This window comes from Muntiacus reevesi, chromosome 3, assembly GCF_963930625.1.
Source record: "Muntiacus reevesi chromosome 3, mMunRee1.1, whole genome shotgun sequence".
In the NCBI taxonomy this organism is placed as follows: Eukaryota; Metazoa; Chordata; class Mammalia; order Artiodactyla; family Cervidae; genus Muntiacus; species Muntiacus reevesi.
Window position 1 is genome coordinate 73,188,961 of NC_089251.1, and position 18,786 is coordinate 73,207,746.

The 18,786-nt window shown below is 39.5% G+C and overlaps 1 protein-coding gene across 1 annotated transcript; it reads right to left on the reverse strand.

Moving 5' to 3' along the window:
* Positions 1 to 2,767: 2,767 nt before the first annotated feature.
* On the reverse strand, positions 2,768 to 14,834 carry EPCAM (epithelial cell adhesion molecule). The gene is made up of 9 exons (XM_065929318.1): positions 14,532 to 14,834; positions 11,978 to 12,085; positions 11,460 to 11,700; positions 10,535 to 10,600; positions 9,439 to 9,502; positions 8,161 to 8,262; positions 7,112 to 7,312; positions 5,439 to 5,483; positions 2,768 to 4,727 (listed from the first exon to the last, which is right to left on the reverse strand). The coding sequence occupies exons 1-9, from the start codon at positions 14,605 to 14,607 to the stop codon at positions 4,686 to 4,688; spliced, it is 945 nt and encodes a 314-aa protein (XP_065785390.1). The 5' UTR covers positions 14,608 to 14,834; the 3' UTR covers positions 2,768 to 4,685.
* Positions 14,835 to 18,786: the final 3,952 nt, after the last annotated feature.

The window sequence follows — 18,786 nt, forward strand, 5'->3', positions numbered from 1 at the left end:
GGTGGGTGAAGAATTCTTTCTGCATCTGTTGATTGTCATTTGCCTTTGGCAAAAAGAACCCTTATGCCAAAGTGGCATAATTGGGGGTAGCATATCCTAACCCCCTTTGTGTTGAAAGAAGTAGAAAGAGCTGAGGCTAAAGTGTTAAGTAAGCCGTCATGAAAGGGGATCTTAAGCTGGACCTAGACTAAGTAGAGGATACTGCAGATGGAAGAAACAACCTAAGAATATAACCTTTAAAAATTGTGAATCAAAATAAATAAATAAATAAATTGTGAATCACTGTGGTACACCTGAAACTTAGGTAACACTGTACATCAGCTATACCTCAATTTAAAAAAAAAAAGAAAGACCACGAGGTCAGGCAGCCAGCTGTCAGACAGAAACCTTGACTCATCCATTCTTTCATCTGACGCTGATTTGCTGGGTACCTCTAATGGGACAGAGCTGTTAGGAGATTGTGCTAAGTCTCTTCAGTTGTGTTCGACTCTTTGTGACCCCATGGACTGTAGCCCGCCAGTTTCCTCTGTTCATGGGATTCTCCAGGGAAGAATACTGGAGTGGGTTGCCATGCTCTTCTCCATTTAGGGGTTTGGGGTGATAATAACATCTCTGTTGTCCATTTCCAGTAGAACATTGAAAGTACTATTTTTCAGGGAAAATATACAGCCTTGTGGGCAACTCTCTAGAAATCTGTTCTAAACCCTTCCTGCTCAAAGTGTGGTCCGTGAACAGCTACAGCCCCGTCACCTTGGAGCTGGTTAGAAATGCAGGATGCAGGCACAAGTCAGACCTCTGGCTGTTTTTGAAGGGGCTGCCAGGGCTGCTGAAGCAAAATGCCATAGACGGATGGCTTAAAGAATAGAAATGTATTTCCTCACAGTTCTGGAGGCTGGATGTCCTCAGATCAGGGTCCAGCCTAGCAAGGAGAGCCCTCTCCTTGATTTGCAGATGGCAGATTTCTCTCCATGTCTTCATGTGTTAGATAGAGAAAGAATAAGCTCTCTGGTGTAAAAAAAAAGAAAGAAAGAAAGATATGGTCAAGCCCAAGCAAAGTATAAAAGGACCTGGGAACAGGAACATTTGAGGAATGGAAAGAAAAATTTTGCATATAGCAAAGTTGATATATTGCAGTATAATGGGAAATAAAATAGATTTTGACTGTGTTGTTCTGGGGATAATACACAGAAAGACAGAGTGAAGACAGCTTGGTATTAAGTAAAATTACATCTAGGCAAGTGGTAAAGTTGTGGAAAGGAGACAAAGGAGAAACCAAGGGAGGCCAGGCAGAGTGACCGTAGCTAGAGGACTGGATGCCATCCGGGGACCACTCCTCTGTATGCCATTGGTCTCACCCCACCACTGCCCATGAGTTTTCTCAACTGTTCTCCCTTTTTGTCACAAGATTTCAAGTCCTTGGTAGGGATGCCTGTGCCCTGGATGCTCAGGGCAGAGGGAACATCACTGCTCTTAAACTTCTGCAGAGGGAGGTGAAGAACTGGCTCCCACCAATACCATACACAGGAGATTCTCCCCAAATGGAAGAGGGGATGGGATGCTGGGCAGCCAAAAGGGGAAGGAGCGCCCAGTGCAGAGCCAGACTGGAAGAGGAAGGGGTAGAAAAATGCTGTGATCAACTTTAGGCAAATCGTTCTGGGAGCAATGTAGCACTTGGGCTAGAGAGGGAATAGACTGGTGGCAAAGTGAGTGTGTGTTAGTCACTCGGTCATGTCTGACTCTTTGTGACCCCGTGGATTGGGGCCTGTCAGGCTCCTCCATCTTTGGGATTTTCCAGACAAGAATACTGGAGTGGGTTGCCATTCTATTCTCCAGGGGGATATTCCTGACCCAGGGATCAAACCCGGGTCTCCCACATTGCAGGCAGACTCTTTACCATTTGAGTCACTGATCTAGCCTAGAGAGGGAGTAGACTGGTGGCAAAGAGATCAGTGTAAATGTGTTAAGGGAAGGCAGGTTGGAGGCAGACTTATTCCTGAGGGAGAATCTCAGGGACTGATGACCAAAACAATGGAGAAGGTAAGAGAGAAAAAAGAATTTAGGACTTGTTACATGGTGACAATGTCACTAACTGATTCTGAGGATATAAGTGATGGACTGTTTTTGGAGGAAGGTGATGAGGTCATTGGGCGCCTCAAGTGGCACTATTGGAAAAGAATCTGCCTGCCAATGCAGGAGATAGAAGAGACCTGGGATCCATCCCTGAGTTGGGAAGATTCCCTGGAGAAGGAAATGGCAACCCATTCCAGCATTCTTGCCTGGGAAATCCCATGGACAGAGGAGCCTGGTGGGCTACAGTCCATGGGGTTGCAAAAGAGTTAGACACAACTGAGCAACTAAACAAGCTCAATTCGCCCTTTGTGCCTGCTCTTTAGCTTTGTCAGAAGAGGGCACTGGAGGGACACTGCAAGAGCAAAGGGTATTGTTTCCCTTGTGGCACCGGCACTTCCCCCAGTGCCCGGCTGTGGCAGCACCCAGGGGTTCTGCAGCCCTGGGCAGCTGATGGCAGCTTCCCTGAGCACCGCCCCCACACCCCAACTTTAAGGCAGCTTTGTACAGCGCCTTAGGTATCAGATCTTTCCCTTAGCACCCTAGAACAGGGGTCAGCAAACTTTTTCTGTAAAGGACCAGAGTAGTGAGGCTTTACTTCCCATTTCTGTCACAATTAGCTGCCCTGGTAGTGAAAAACAGCCACACTCAACACATGAACAAATGAGTGTAGCAGTGCTCCAGTAAAACTTTATGGACACTGAAACTTTTATTCCATGTAATATTTTACACTATTTTACATATACTGAAATATCCTTTCCATTTTTTTTCAACTGGTTAAAAATGCAACCATTTCTAGTTCCCAGTTTTGAAAACAGGTGGTAGACCAGGCTGCAGGCTGTGGTTTGATGACTCCTGTTCTTGAGAGCAAATTTTTCCAGTAAATTCCAGAAGAGATTTTCGACAAGTTCTGCTAGTGTAGTACCACAGAAACTTCTCTGCTCTTCATCGAGGCACAGGTCTCTTCATCAGCCCTCTCCCAGGTCTGAACTCCAGCCCAGGGTGTATAGGGATTCTTCTCTGGGTGCTGTCTCAGGCCTGGGGTAATGACTGTTCCTCTTATCTGCTATTTTCATATTTGTCTGCTATTTGTCTTTAAAAAGTTCTCATTACTTTCGAGGACTGATTTTTGTTGCTGCATAACAAATTACAACAAATTTAGCATCTTAATAATAAACATTTATCATTTCACTTTCTGAGAAAGGAGTCCAAGCATAGGGTCTTTTCATCAGGGTCTCAAGACTGCAGTGAAAATGTCACTGGGGTGCAATCTCATCAAGAGCTGAAGTCCTCTTCTGAGCCCATCTTTTGAGAATTCATTTCCACCGTTGAGCGACTGAGGCCCTCAGCAACCAGGGTTGCCCAGATATTCTCTGATAGATGACTCTCTCCAAAACATGGCAGTCTGCTTTATAGTTAACGAGAGAGTACATCTATTTCTGCTTTTTGTCTCCTACTTTTAGGCACTCTTTTGTAATCTCCCGTTTGAGTCAAGTGAAGAGGGATCATAACTGCATCTAGAAAATCCCTTCACCTTTGCCATGTAACTGAATCTCAGGGGTTATCACCTTATCATATTCACAGATCCTGCCCACACTCTAAGGGAAGGAATTATATAGAGCATATATATCATGGGTAAGAAAACTTAGGGGCCATCCTAGAATTCTGCCTACTACGAAAGGGATAAAAATCGTAGGTAAATGCTTAAATACAGCTTTTTAAATTTTCTTTAACATTCTTTTCATAGTATTTTTTAAAGTTTCTTATCAAAAGCAAAATATTTCAGGATATTTTAACTTCATATAAAATGTGTTTGTACCATAATTATTCAGTTGAAAAACTGGTGCTTCTAATACAGTCAACCATGGAATTCACATTCCAGAACACTGTCCATCAATTCAGCCTTAAGGTATTAGTCTGCCAATATAGGACACTTTGTCTGAAATAGAATCTTAGATGGATTCAGAATAAAATTGCTTGTTTTTTCTGTGTAGAAGTTATACATTACATTATTAATTTTATATTGAGCATACATGATTATCTGGAGGAGGAAGTGGCAACCCACTTAGCACGCATACATACACACATACATGATTATAAGGACTCATGCAAATTCTATTTGTAGCTAGCATTCAGAGCATTTCTTAACCTATTATCTTACGTGTATACTATGAAATTTGATTCAATGTGATTCAAAAGTTAGGAAACTCATTTTTTAAATGTTTATTTCATAGTTCATAAAAAAGTTTATATGTACAAGACTCAAATAGCAAAGCAGCTATTTAATCACAAATGGACAAGACAGTAGTCATTCAGACTACTGCGGAAGCATATTTAATGCATGCCCTTCAATGTTAGGCATAAATAATTCAAACTATCAGTCCAAATTCTGGATTTTAGATCTGTATCTACAGGACACTTGTAGTCAAATTTTAAGATTGGTAAAGTCAATTTCAAACTGTTTATATTCTGAGTACAGGTTTAACTAGTACAAACATATGATGTTAACTAACAACACAACAGTGATCTTCAAAGATCTTCTCTTTGCCCCATGCGCGTGTTTATAATCTGAGTCTGTTTACTAATTTCCCTTCTTGTAGTCACTCTTCAAATTAGTGTTATGCATTGAGTTCCCTATGCATCTCACCCATCTCCTTTATCTGAAATAGAGGGGAAAAGAGAAAAAAAATTTAAAACAGTTTTTCAATTTCTTGTTCATTCTGGGAATAGCTTAAAAAACAAAAAGCAAGAAAATTCTCTTCCACATTTATGACATTTAATCTTTTAAAAAAGTGTACTACAAGGAAACATACATTGAATACATGATCCAAATTGCTTTTTAGTGATAAGATGGCCAGTGACAGAGAGAAGTAGAAGGTAAGCTAAATATTTAAGGAAGAACCATTTTCTATTATCAGTCTTTTTTATGGGTGAGGGAATTGAAGTTTAAAATTAAATGATTTTTGTCTCAGGTTGCAAAATTAATTGTAGACAGAACCAAAACAAGGCAATGACAACTACTCCAGATGGCAAACATCTTGCTGTGTGGCAAGCATGGGACCGACATTTTACACAGATTACTCTATTTAATCCTTACAAAAGGTCTGTACTATCATCCCCATCTTACAGATTAAAGGAAACATGGAAGCTTAAAGGAAGTTAAACAACTCACCCAGCTATTAAGTGGTCAGAATTTACATTGAATTCTGATTATATTGATCTGGTCTTACTGTAAGACTCTCCCTAAGATCCTAAGGTCTACACTGTAAAGGGACTCAAGTGTAGTTGAGATCCCTTAGTGTCTGGAAGGTATAGTGATTATGAGGAATAAGAGATTAAACAAGGGTCTTTTAACTAAATAACCCACCTACCTCAGCTTTTTCATACTTTGCCATTCTTTTCTTTCTGGAAACAACCTAAGTGGAAGAAAAATGATTACTATTTGAGGACTGCTACCCAAACAAAAAGTTAGTCTAAACTGACATACATACTTTTAATGAACACAATTCTGATCTGAACAAATTTACTTTTAAAATCCATAGCTATATAACATGTATGCAGGTAAGTTTTCGAGGTCTAAAAATGGGATCATGCAATATAATTTCCCTCTTTACATAGCCTATATCCACATCACAGGAATTCTTCCAGATCGAAAAGCTATGGATAGAACTCTTTCTCTTTAGTAGCCATTTTATTCCACAGCATGGATGCCCCAGAGTTTACTTATCCATTCTCCCCTGGATGTACACTCAGGCTGTTTCCAGATTCATCCTTTAGCAACACAACACATGACCTTGACCATGCTTCCTTATTACTTGTGCTTTTATTTCTGTAGGACAATTAGATTTCTTTCTTTCTTTCTTTTTTTGAAGGACAATTAGATTTCTATGATCAACCTTTCATGTATTTATTTGCCGTCTGGAATTCCTTTTCTGTAAATTGTCTACTCACACCTATTACCATTTCTTTCTTTAGTTTCCTCATCAGTTTTTAAGAACTCTTTATATATTATGCATAATAACCTTTTTTTGTTTTATTCATAGTGAATATTTCCCCCAAGCCTATCACTGATATACATATATTTAGTTTTTCACTTTACAGCATCTCTGCCGCACAAAATATTAATTTCAATGAAGTCAACTGTATGACTTCCTTCATGGACTCCAGATTTCCCACTTTAATTGATTTCTTTTACTACAAGGTTGTACAAACATTTCATAATTTTGAGACTTATTTTACTCTTTAACATTTTGAACTATAACCCATTCAGAATTTGTGTTTGCACATGGGTCAACTGGTCCACTCCTTTTGTGCTACTGTGCTTCAGAAGGTGCTATTCACACACAGCTGAGCAATGTGGCCAACTCTGGTGGGGTGAAATAGAAATCCATCTTTTGTTCTCCTCCAGATGGATAGCAAAAAAATGTAAGCTGTCGTATACCCTCAAATCTCTTTATCCTGTCATGTTGGTAAGATTTCCTGATGCTGAAGCATCCTTATGTATCTACAACAAACCCTGCTTCTTCAGGTGATATGGTCTTCTTCTGAAGCACTGCTAAGTTCAATTTACTACTTTTATTTAAACTGTGGTTTCATGTTTATCCCTTTTAACTCTTTTTTATGCTAACATTGTTTCAATGTTAACAAGTGTTCACAATGTGTTCAATGAAATGTAGTTTCATCTCACTGAGTGGTTTGGAAATTCAAATTACTTTGCACTTATCCTGGCAAGAGTGTTGAATTGTACTCTTGTGTGCATTGAGGACAACTAAAGGACAGTGGCTACTCAATGGCAACATAACCAACCTGTGAAGTGCTCAGCTACAAGCTTTTCTCAGATCAGCATCCTTTCTTGCTTCATAAGGCTGACTATTTTACAAAAAGGGGCCAGAAATGAAATAGATTCATTCAGCATAAAGGAGTACAACAAATGAAGATTTTGTTTCATTAACTTATTTTGGAACATGGTAGGGGCTCTTTCATATTATCACCATTTCTTGAAAGAAAAGATCCTTAAATGAAATTTTACTTGTTCCAAACTCACCAAGACAATGATTCCAGCAATAATTGCTACTACCACAACCACGATGACAGCAATTATACCAGCTTGTAGACCCTGCATTGAAAATTCAGGTGGTTTTTCATCAACATAGTAAATTGAAGTTCGACTGGGATCCAGATCCAGTAGTTCGCCATTTACTTTCAGGTCCATCCTTTTGGAATGGAACAAGGATTCATCTTTAACCTGTATTGAGGAAAAAAGCAATTTAACATAGTTAAGAAAAACCTACCACGGCCATGAATTATGTGCCAATTATGTACCAAAAGAACTGCTGCCAAGAATCTTTACGGTTTTAGTGATACCAGTCTCATCCATTGAAATTAAAAAAAAAATTTTATGACAGGAAATTTTCAAACATACATAAAAGTAAAAATTATAGTATAATGAGGTCCATGTCCCTATTACTCAGGTTCAATTATATAAACACATGGCCAATCTTATCTATTCTTCCTTTTCTCCAACCCCCTAGCCTCCCCTTGGCCTGGGTACTTTTTTGGTTTTTTTGGCTACACTGCACAGTTTGTGAGATCTTAGTTCCATGACCATAAATTGAACTTGGGCCCTTGGCAGTGAAAGCACAGAGTCCTAACCACTGGATGGCCAGGTAATTCCCTAACCTGGTTATTTTGAAGTGAATCCCAAATTTCATCAGAAAATAGCTCACTTTAGTATATTAAAGCTTAAACACACATTTTAATCCCACCAGTTAAACGGCAATTTTTACAGAGTCTCTTATTCATGGAAATTATAGTAGGGAAGACTAGACTCACAAGCTAAATAACTGCCAAGGAGGTAACAAGAATCATAAAAGAGAAGATATTCTAGGCATAACAATTTGATAAAGAGGCATAAATATATGAACAAGTAAAAAAGTGTATAAGAAAGGTGCATGTGAATGAAAAGGAGGACAAAGTTAATTGCCACATGAGAACCACTTGGAGAATATTTATTCATAATGGTTGATCTAAAAGTAGAGAAACAGAAGAAAGACATTTCTAAAACAGGAATAAAATAAGAAAGATTATACTCACATCTTTTTCAAAATAATAAGCCACATCAGCAATATCCACATCATTCTGAGTTTTCTGAGAAGAATTTTGTACCAGATCAATAGTGATAACATCGTTCTCATACTGGGGGGGGGGGGGGGGGGGGAGTAAAAAGTACAAATTAATATTACTATAACAAAAACTGTATGAAACATGAAAATATCATTGTTCAACAATCAGAATATTCAGTGTTTGATTGTCTGTAACCTGCATGTGCTGGTGTTTCTTGTCATTAGTGGATAATTTGGTTTATCACTAACAATAACATCAAAATCTTTGGAAGGTTTTAAATCAATCAAGGGATAGAATAAAATAGCAATGCAAATAAAGATAATTATAATTTTTTTTTCAAAAGAGAATTTTCTTTTCCTGAAAAGATTCTGAACAAGATATTAAAGTACCTCATTTACTAAGATGCTAAAGAAATGCAATCCAAAAGCATTTACCATGTTCTGCTTTTAGGAAGGAAAAAAGCATATCCCTACCAAAGTCTTTTAAAAAATGATGTCAATTTTTTGCCTTGCAAGAATTCCATCACACTATTCAAGCATTTTTCAAGCAGAGTTGAAAGAGTTAAGGAAGGGCTAACTGGTTAAAGATTAGCTCCTGAAACCAAAGACAACAGGACCAAGAAGCATCCTAAAGTAAGTAGTCAATCCTAAAGCAACCAGTCACTCCTAAAGGAAATCAACCCTGAATATTCATTGGAAGGACTGATGCTAAAGCTGAAGTTCTAATACTTTGGCCACCTGATGTGAAGAACTGACTCACTGGAAAAGACCCTGATGCTGGGAAAGATTGAGGGCAGGAGGAGGGGGTGACAGAGGATGAGATGGTTGGATGGCATCACCGACTCAACAGACATGAGTGTGAGCAGACTCCAATCGATAATGAAGGACAGGAAAGCCTGGCCTGCTGCGGTCTAAGGGGTCGCAGAGAGTCAGACACAACTGAGCAACTGAATAACAACAAAAGTAAATATTGTCAAAAGCAACCAGAGAGAGAGAGATTTTCCAAGGTAAGAAGACTGGCATGTGCCTGGGAAACTAAGAGACACTATCTTTTCTGTAAGGGTAAACTGAGGTTTTTCAAGAGTATGGAGGGAAAGCAGCAACAGGGGATTCTTTAGATTAAGAGCCCAGGGCTTAAAGTGTTACTCAAATACAGTTCAACCACTATCAAAAATCACACCCAAACCAAACTGTCCAACCAACTCTCTGTTAAAGCCCATCTGCTTCAAAAAAACCCAAAAAATCTTACCAGAATATTTGTGATATATTTTGGATCCAGTTGATAACGACTTGTGATTACCTCCTTGAGTGCACTGTAAATAAAAAAATTACGCCATTTTGCAACTATCATCAAAATAATTCATATTCCAAAAATAATAATATTGATGCACAACTGTTGAGTTCTAGTTTTACTAGAAACAGTACATTTACACAGTATCCAAGTACCTGCCCACAGATTATATTAATTACAAAGAGAGAAATGGTAACTCCACAGTGGAGAAACCTGGTGGACACCACCCTGACCACAGTTAACATCACTAGTGAAGGCACAAGCTGACCTTGTGTGCCTCCCAGTGTGAAGTACTGGGAGGGACACAAGGTCATTGTAAGTAGTTTTTTGGTCAAAAATGCATTACGTGTATTTAATTATGAGGAAACATGAGACCAATCCAAAATTGAAGGACAGTCTATAAAATAATTTGCCCATACTCTTCAAAAATATCAATGTCATGGTTTATAATTTAAATATTAATTAACTTTTTCAATTTTATTGGAAAGACAAAGAGAGGCCAAAGCAGTGTTTCATATTTAAAGAGACTGAACAGTCATAACAACTAAATGCATGATCATAGTCTGGGTTCTAGGTTAGAGGGGAAAAATTTGCCACAGAAAATATTGGGAAAACTGGAACAATGTGGTTTAATGTTGAATTTGATAACTGTACAGTGATTATGTAAGAGAATGCCTTTTTTTTCTAGGAAAAGATACACTATAGTATTTAGGGATCAGGATGCATGTTATCTAGAACTTGCTCTCAAATGGTTTTGCAGAAATAATATTGATACATGCTCAGATAGATAAAGTACACACACACATGCATACTCATATAAAATATGGCAAAATCTTCACTGGTGAATCTGAGCAAAGGTTACTGTATAGGAATCTGTACAATTCTTGTACCTCTATCTTTTAAAGTTAAAAAATATTATTTATCTTATTTTTCAGAAATATGAAAAAGTGATGAGACTTTAATTTATCTAATGGTGTAAGATGGAAGATTTGAGTGCCAACTGTACAAATATAATGCATTTATTTTTTTAAATAATGCATTTAATAGCACTTACGACTGCAAACTTTGAAGATCATAAGGTTTTTCCCTTGTTTTGTGTTTTAGTTCAATGATGATCCAGCTATAAAGTAAAGAGACAGTATTGATTAAACATAACAACTCTACCTTTTATTATTACCTATTATTATTTTCTTAATAAACTAATATCAAAATTCCCACAGGGAATTACAAGGAAATTAACAGAAAAAGGATCTATACTATAGATATGCCTTCCATTTCTTCCTTGGCCCTCAGATATTGTTTATAAAGAACTCAGCCATTCTAACATGGACCTTCTGGCCACTACAGTCAAGATCACATAAAGCCAAGGCTTAGCTGGTCATGCTGGGCCACATTTAAGTGAAAAGACAAAAAGGCACTGAGAGAAAAAGAAAAGTGGCCACAGGCCTCCAGAAGACAGAAGTGGAGAGAGTGGCTGCCATGGCTGTGATAACTTTTTAGTCTCAGTCTCTTCCAATAAAATCTTTTTGGCTTAAACTAGCTGGAGTGTGCTTCCATTCCTCTTCATTACATAACCCCTAAAACAGTATCTCACTTTAAAATACAATAAATAAGCAAATATGTGAGTAGCTTAAATTGCTCATGTACACTGAACAGCAATCTAACTTTAAAATACTGAACAGTGTTAAGTAAAAATATACAAGCAAAAGGAAAAACATTTAAAAATAAGATGTAATATATTGCTAGTAAATTCACAGAAGATCTCTGGAAGGTTATGGCATGTGACATCAATTCTACGGAAGTAAACCAAGCAACTAGGGGGCTGAGACGGAAGAGGACTGAGATGGGATTGTCACTGTCCACTCTTTTCTATCTTTTGAATTCTAAATGACAAAATCATGTTACATATTCAAAAGTACATTTAATTAAATGAACTCAAAAAGCATGAAAACAAGTAATATAGAGGCCGCCCAACTCACTAGGTCCTCACTGGTTCGGAGCAGGAGATTTCACTGTCCTTATCGGTTCTTCGGACCCCAGCTGTGTTCACACACCAGCATGTGGAGGTGCCGTTGCACTGCTTGGCTTTAAAGAGCCCCTTGTCATCACACTCAGGATCATAGAGCCCGTCATTATTCTGGATGGCGCCCTCTGGTTTCCGTCTTCTCCCGGACTTTGAGTGACTCATTTCTGCCTTCATCACCAAGCATTTAGCAGCCACTGAAAGGAAAGTGTCATGCAAACTGAAAAATAACTGCAGTTTTGTGTTTAAGAAAAAAATTTAATTTACTCCAAATTCCCAGGGCCAAAGATTATTACAGATTTTATAAGTTTTCACGTTCACTTTCTAAATCATAAGAAACTTCAAAGATGAGATAATGTTGACAAAATAGCATGATTCAGATTTGAGCCAATTAAACACTTCCAACTCAAGATTTATCAATTAAAGAAGTATAAATCAAATAAAACTTAAAGGCAATGAGGATATTCTACTCACATTTTGTGCAAATGACGGAATGTTGTGTACCGACTGAAATACACTGGCACTGACCATACGCATTCATAGAGCAGTTTGTGGTCAGTTTGTAGTTTTCACACACACATCCTGGTGGGGGGAAAAATCCACTTTAAAAATGAGGATGCAACTATCAACTCTGATGCTGAATCAGCTAAATTATGTTTTGACAATCATCCCCAAGTTACGGGACACACAGCCTTAAACAGCAGTCTTGAATGATCAACTTTGCAGCTACAACTGAAGTGGCTGACACAAGGCTAAACAGGCAGTCTAATTTGCATGCTTTCCTACGTATTCTTTTTTAAACCAAGAATAAACCCTCCAAACACCAGATTCAGCTTTGCCTTCATGATACTCCCGGACTCAGCTTCTTCCCTCCTGTCCTGCTGAACACTCACCTGCCGGTCATGACTGCCTCAAAATCAACAACACGCTACTATGTATAAAATAATCAATAAGGACCTACTGTATAGCACAGGAACTCTACTCAGAATTTTTTAATAACCTATATGGAAAAAGAATCTGAAAAAACGGACATATGTACCTGTATAACTGAACCACTTTGCTATATACCTGAAACTAATATGTTATAAATCAACTAGATCCCAATATAAAATAAAAATTAAGTTAAAAATGCCAATTCTAGGATCTGTGAATAACTCACATTTCTTCCCTCTTCCCACCCTTTAATTAATAAGAGATACTTCTTTTGAGACTTAATGGAAACGTACTCAATCCTTGGACAATTTTGTGTCTTGGAAAAATTATACTTTCAATTGAATTGGGAGGTACCTCTTTCCTAACTAAATTAAATCCTAGTACCTGATTTTGAAAGTGCGATTAAGCAGCCCATCCTGGATATTGATGTCAGTTTAATAGTCATATCTTTGACTATCTCAAAAGTTCATTTTAACTTCAAATTGACAAGTCCATTTAATTTCTTTTATTAGTCTAGATAAGAGTGCAAGCATTATAAACAAACACTAACTTTAACAGGCTGAAGAACTGATATTTTGAAACTTCATATCTCAAGTTGGTTTTAATTTTTCCCTGTTTAAATTATAATCAATATGAAACACCTATATAATCTGTCCATCACTAAACTCAGTATTGGGGTCACAAAAAGTCTAGTGACTGTCCTCAAGGAGCTAAAAATCTTACGCTGCACTATGCTATATATCTGCTCAGAGAACAAAGTTATGCCTAAACATCATGAAATTTAAAAATGACAATCAGGTACACACTTTCTGAACATACTCTTACAGCAGTTATTAATCACTTTAAAGCAATTTGTTTTGGTCCTGCCGCAGGGCATGCGGAATCTTAGTTCCCCAACCAGAGGTCCTACCCAGTGCCTTCTGCAGTGGAAGCACTGAGTCTTAAATCGCTGGACCGCCAGGGAATTCCCACTTTAAAGCAATTTAAAGTTAAATATTTAGCCTCAGACTGAAGTTGAAATAACATGAGTTGATTAAACTGCATTATTTTGAAACCGTAATGAATTAGGCCGAACCCTGTTGGTGAGACTATAAAAATAAAAGCCTTTCCAGAAAGCTGGTTAAACGACACCTCACTGCTAGCCACCACCTTACAAATAAGTCAAGAGATGGTGGCCAAGATGTTTATTCCAGAGTAAGAAAACCTGGAATCAAATTACACGTCCAAGATTAGAATAATGATGCGACTTTCCAGGCTGCAGATTGTTTTATATTATTTAAATCGTGTTTTTCAAGACTAAGGGAAACAGAAAACTGAATACAATGTGGGGGGTGAGGATGGCGGGGATCAAGACCTAAAACAACGTGTTTAGGTTTAGGGTAATGTTTACAGCAAAGTCTGAAAGAAAAATATATCTAATTATTAATTGCAGGCTTCTTTTAAAATGGTGGCATTATTGTTGTTTTTTTAAAACTCTTTACGGTTATCGATATAACTGGGTTTCCTACAATAAACTTGGCATTACTTACATAATCCTTAAAGAGAAAATATCCATACACCGGGTAGTCAAGGACGCCCCGTCCCCTTCCTCCCCCACCCCCCCGCACAGGTGCATAGCGGCCCCAGAGGCCTGGCCGCAGTCACCGGCCCCCGCCAGAGACACATCCGGGGCCCGCCGCAGGTGTCCGGGGAGGGGCGGGGCCGAAGGTCGCCGTCGCAGAGTCCCCTCCCGGCCCGGGCAGGTTTCCGCCTCGACAAAACCTCCAGGGCGCAGGGGCCGGAGGAGGTGGGCGCGCCGAGGCAGGGGCTAAAGCGGCTACTCAGTTCCCTACCGGTCCCACCGCGCCTGCCCTGGGCCATTTTCCCAGAGAGGCGAGCAGAGAGCCAAGCGAGGCCGCTCCCTCCCGCCGAGCGAGTGGGCGCCTTCCCGCCACCTCCCAGCCTCAGGGGGCCTGGGCAGCCCCGCGCCGTCTATCTCCAGGCGGGAAACCGCGGCTCCTTACCCGCAGTCTACATTTAGGGCACAGAGGACCGCCACCACCACCGCCCCCGCCCCGCCCCCCGGTCCTCCTCACCCCAAGACTCCGCTCCTCACCTTGCTGGGCTGCGGCCACCGCCGCCGTCGCCGCGGCGACCAGGAGCCCGAAAGCGAGGGCCTGGCGGAGCGCCATGCTGCGCGCTCCGAGGACTAGGGCGCTAGAGCGCGAGGGCGCCAGGTGGGTCGAGGGCTGGCGCGAGGACGAGCGGACAGAGTAGGTCGTCGCTAGCCCACTGACCGGCCGGACGGTGTGAGGCGTGGGACGCGCAGCTTAGCGTCGAGAGGACTACAGCGAGGTGTTCGGGGATCCGACGACGGTGCCAGCTGGCCGACGGACTGCGCGATTTGGGCGCGGTAGAGCGGAGCAGACCTGCTCGACCTGGCGGCCCCGCCCCCGGCCCCGCCCCGGTCCCTGCCCGCAGCCGCTCACCTCCGCAGGCCGGTTCTCCGCGTCGTCCCCGCCGGGGGCGGGGGCAGGGAACAGGATCCCCTCCCCCACCCGGGTCGCGGCCGTTGGGATACCGCCCTCCTCCCCGATACGCGCCCGGTCCGCCCGGTCCCCGCCGCCTCCAGGTGCCTCCTCCCGCCGCGGCCGGTGAGGTGGGACGGGTGGGACCCTGGAGGAAGTTGGAAAATACTGACCCTTCTTTTTCACCAGTGAGAGCACCACTCTGAAACCTCGAAGAAATGGGGTCTGGAGGAAAGAGTCAGGGGGCAGGGAGGGGGAAGGTGGACGGTGAAATGGAATACAAAAAGAAGTGGGCCAACTGTCCCAACCTCCGTAAAAATAGACCTCTGACTTTACCTGGCGGTTTAATTGTAGGCCTGTGAAACGAAAAAAAGAAAAACAATTCTCCCTAGCTCTCAGGATGACAAACTCGTGTTCCTTATCATTATTCTCAATGTCTTTTCCATTTCTTATAAGACTTTTTTAGCATTTGAAGGTTTAAGAGAAGGTGTTCCCATAGAGGGGAATGCTGGAAACTGAAATTATCTGGGTTGATTTAGAGAACAATGCTGGTAAGTATTGCGAAAATAGAAAAGTAGAAACAAAGAACAATTATTTCAGCGCAAATGAATTCAAATTACAACAGGCTGTTGTTACACTCAAAATAATTGTGACGTGAAACTTTTAATAACTATTTAAGTATTAAGTGTATTTAATGTTATTTTTGTTAGCTGCAATATCATTATGACCTATTTTTAAGTCTTTTTTCTAGTTTAAATTATCGAAGAGTTCAAAAGAGGAAAAGTGAAAAGGCAATTTAAAGATTCAGCTAATTTTGATTAATTTTTAAAATTTTGATTAATTTTTAAAATTTTGATTAATTTTTACAAATATATATAAAACCATGGATTATGCTTTTATTGAGCAATAATTTAAGTGTGTTGTGAGCCTGGTGGGCTACAGTCCTTAGGGTCACAAAAGAGTTGGACAAGGCTTAGGGACTAAACAATAACTCTACTAACACTCCCAATGTAAATAATTACATTGTTGAAGTAAATACCAATATAATGTGAATTTTACTGGGATATTAAGTTATTTAATTATTTGATTATTGACATCTTAAGGAAATCCTATCAGTGTTTTAAATCTGAAAATCTGAACTAGACCTGAGTTCTGGAACTTTGTGATCTTTCAAAAATTTCTTCAAATGAAGACTATTAGTATCAAATCAGGAACAACTGTCAACCAGATTTTTGTTATCTTCTGCATTTGGGATGTTTCAGGAAGTTACACACTGCCAGCCCCCAAACTATACACACACTTTTCCCAAGAATAACTGGTTATTGTGGCTTTGTTTGCAAAATAATCCATTGCCAAGTCTGAATCTGTTATCTACCTAATCCAGAAAAATCAAATCTTTTAATAACTTGACAGCTCTTTATTAAATGTTCATTTCATTAATGTGAATTGAGTAAACATGACTATTAAATAAATGACAAAATACCACAGTAATCTAACTTGTAGTATTTGAGTATACATCCAAGGTATTGTTTCTTTTTATGACTCTTTAACACATTCTCAATTTGTCACTGCTCAAAATTACTCTCATTTTATACTTTTTGAATCTTTGGTAGCTTCAGTGCTGTATTTAAGAACATTTCTTAATAGTTTCATACACAAGTATACTCTTTAAATTGTTCTTAAGTTTTACAGGTGTTGCTTTTTAATTTTCACAGTAGTCAGTTTGATACCTAATATTTGACTAAGAAAAATATGACTATTAAAATTTGTATCTAAACTTTTCTGACAAAACTCACAGCCCATCAGTTAAGAATCCAATTAAAAAACCAAAGTCAAAGACAAAGAATGGATAGAAAAAGAAACTGATTAAGGAAGATATAATGGGTAGTGCAAAATATTGCTATGATAGGGATTTGGGTTGTGACTTTCCCTTAAAATCAAAAAGATAACGTTAAATATAGTTTTGGAGAAAAGTTAGTATCCTGTTCTTTAAAAACAAGGGAAAGAAAATTAAGAAAATTACTCATTTTATAAGAAAATTACTCATTTTATACTTAATATTCTATAGTACAGTTTCTTCACAGATTTTAAAGTGTGTGTGTGTAAAATTTAATGAAACCTAAAATGGGATGAATTTTCCTTGTAGATGGCTAGTGCAGGAGTCCCCAACCTCCAGGATCTCATGCCTGGTGATCTAAGGTGCAGCTGATGTAATAATAATAGAAATAAAGTGCACAATAAATGTAACGCACTTGAATCATCGTGAAACTACACTCCCACCCCTGTCGGTGGGAAAATTGTCTTTCATGAAACCAGTGTCTGGTACCAAAGAGGTTAGGGACTGCTGAGCTAGAGGAAAGTGTAATGTGTAGATATTTGCTATAAAGGGCTATTAATTCTAAAAATTTTAGTTATTTCATGAGCAATACATTAGTAGAAAGCAAAAGTACATGACATAGAATGAAGAATGAAAAAAAAAAAGAATGAAGAATGAAAGCTTTTTCTGACCACTCATCAGCAAATCCCTCCTAGATAATTCTCATTAACAGTCTGGTAGTCATATAACTGAACACAGCAATTCATACAACTGTATTCTTTATACATTACTTCTCACATATACTAAAGAACCTGGTTTCATAGAATGTACTCTGCAGAATAGAGGATATTACTTAGTTTGGTTTAGGTTTATAAAAATAGTCTGTATAATTCAGAGTCCACCTTAATACATATAATTATTTGTGTATAATTTTGATCAAGCGTCATTATATTTGTCATTTAAAAAATTGACTTTGTCGCCAAAGCAGAACACTTGACCCCTAGTCATAAAGCTCTTTCCATGTCTTTCTACCCTTGAAATCATTTTATAAAATATAAAACACTACATGATAAGTACTTAGTACACTATTTAGTGGGCTACCCAGGTGGAGCAGTGGTAAAGAATCTGCCTGCCACTGCAGGAGATGAGGGTTTGATCCTTGGGTCGCAAAGATACCCTGGAGAAGGAAATAGCAACCCTCTCCAGTATTCTTGTCTGGGAAATCCTGTGGACAGAGGAGCCTGGCTGGCTACAGTCCAGGGGATCGCAAAGAGTTGGACGTGACTGAGTATACATGCCTGCTATTGAGTACATTAATATGTAGATGTTTATTAAGTGGTGTGTGACTTCGGCCAGGAATTCACTGGCTGTCCACTGTTTATGACTCCATGCTTCCACTGCAGAGGGCATGGGTTCAGTCCCTGGTCAGAGAACTAAGATTCCACAAGCTGCCTGGCACAGCCAAAATACAATAAAATAAAATTCAATCCCTGCTCCCTCCAAATGAAATCCCAACTCTGACTTTTTCTAGGATAAATTAGTTTGCCTAGTCTAGCACTCAAGGCCAGTTTCCTGGACATGCAACCTGCACAGTCCCATAGGACCCCATGCTTACTTAGAAGGGCCCTAGACTTGGTATAGTGCCCTACCATAACAGTCTTGAAATTCTTAATATTTTAATAAGGTATCCATATTTTCATTTTGTACTGGGCTCTGGAAGTTATATAGTCAACACAACATGAGAAATAGGGTAGTAAAATGAGAGACATGAGGGTTCAAGGAAAGACCTTATAAATGTGAAGGATAATTCAACATGTTTATGTGGTGATGGAAATGATCCAGAAGAAGGGAAGATTGATGAAGCAGAGGAGATGAGAAATTAACTGGAGGAGGGACAACGTTGAGAAAGGGAGAGAAGAGGGAGGATGGCACCCAGAGTGGAGGGTGAGCCCTTGAGACTAGGCAGGGACAGGCTTCCGACCGTAACAGAAGAATAGAGAGTAGAAAGTGCAGTCGCTCAGTCATGA

Excerpts from the sequence above, each read along its gene's own strand:
- EPCAM (XM_065929318.1), bottom strand. The coding sequence starts at position 14,607 with ATGGCGCTCCGCCAGGCCCTCGCTTTCGGGCTCCTGGTCGCCGCGGCG. Across the intron at positions 11,701-11,977 it reads TTCCGTCATTTGCACAAAAT|TGGCTGCTAAATGCTTGGTG; the intron begins GTGAGTAGAATA and ends CTTTCCTTTCAG. Across the intron at positions 10,601-11,459 it reads TCCGAACCAGTGAGGACCTA|CTGGATCATCATTGAACTAA; the intron begins GTGAGTTGGGCG and ends TTTACTTTATAG.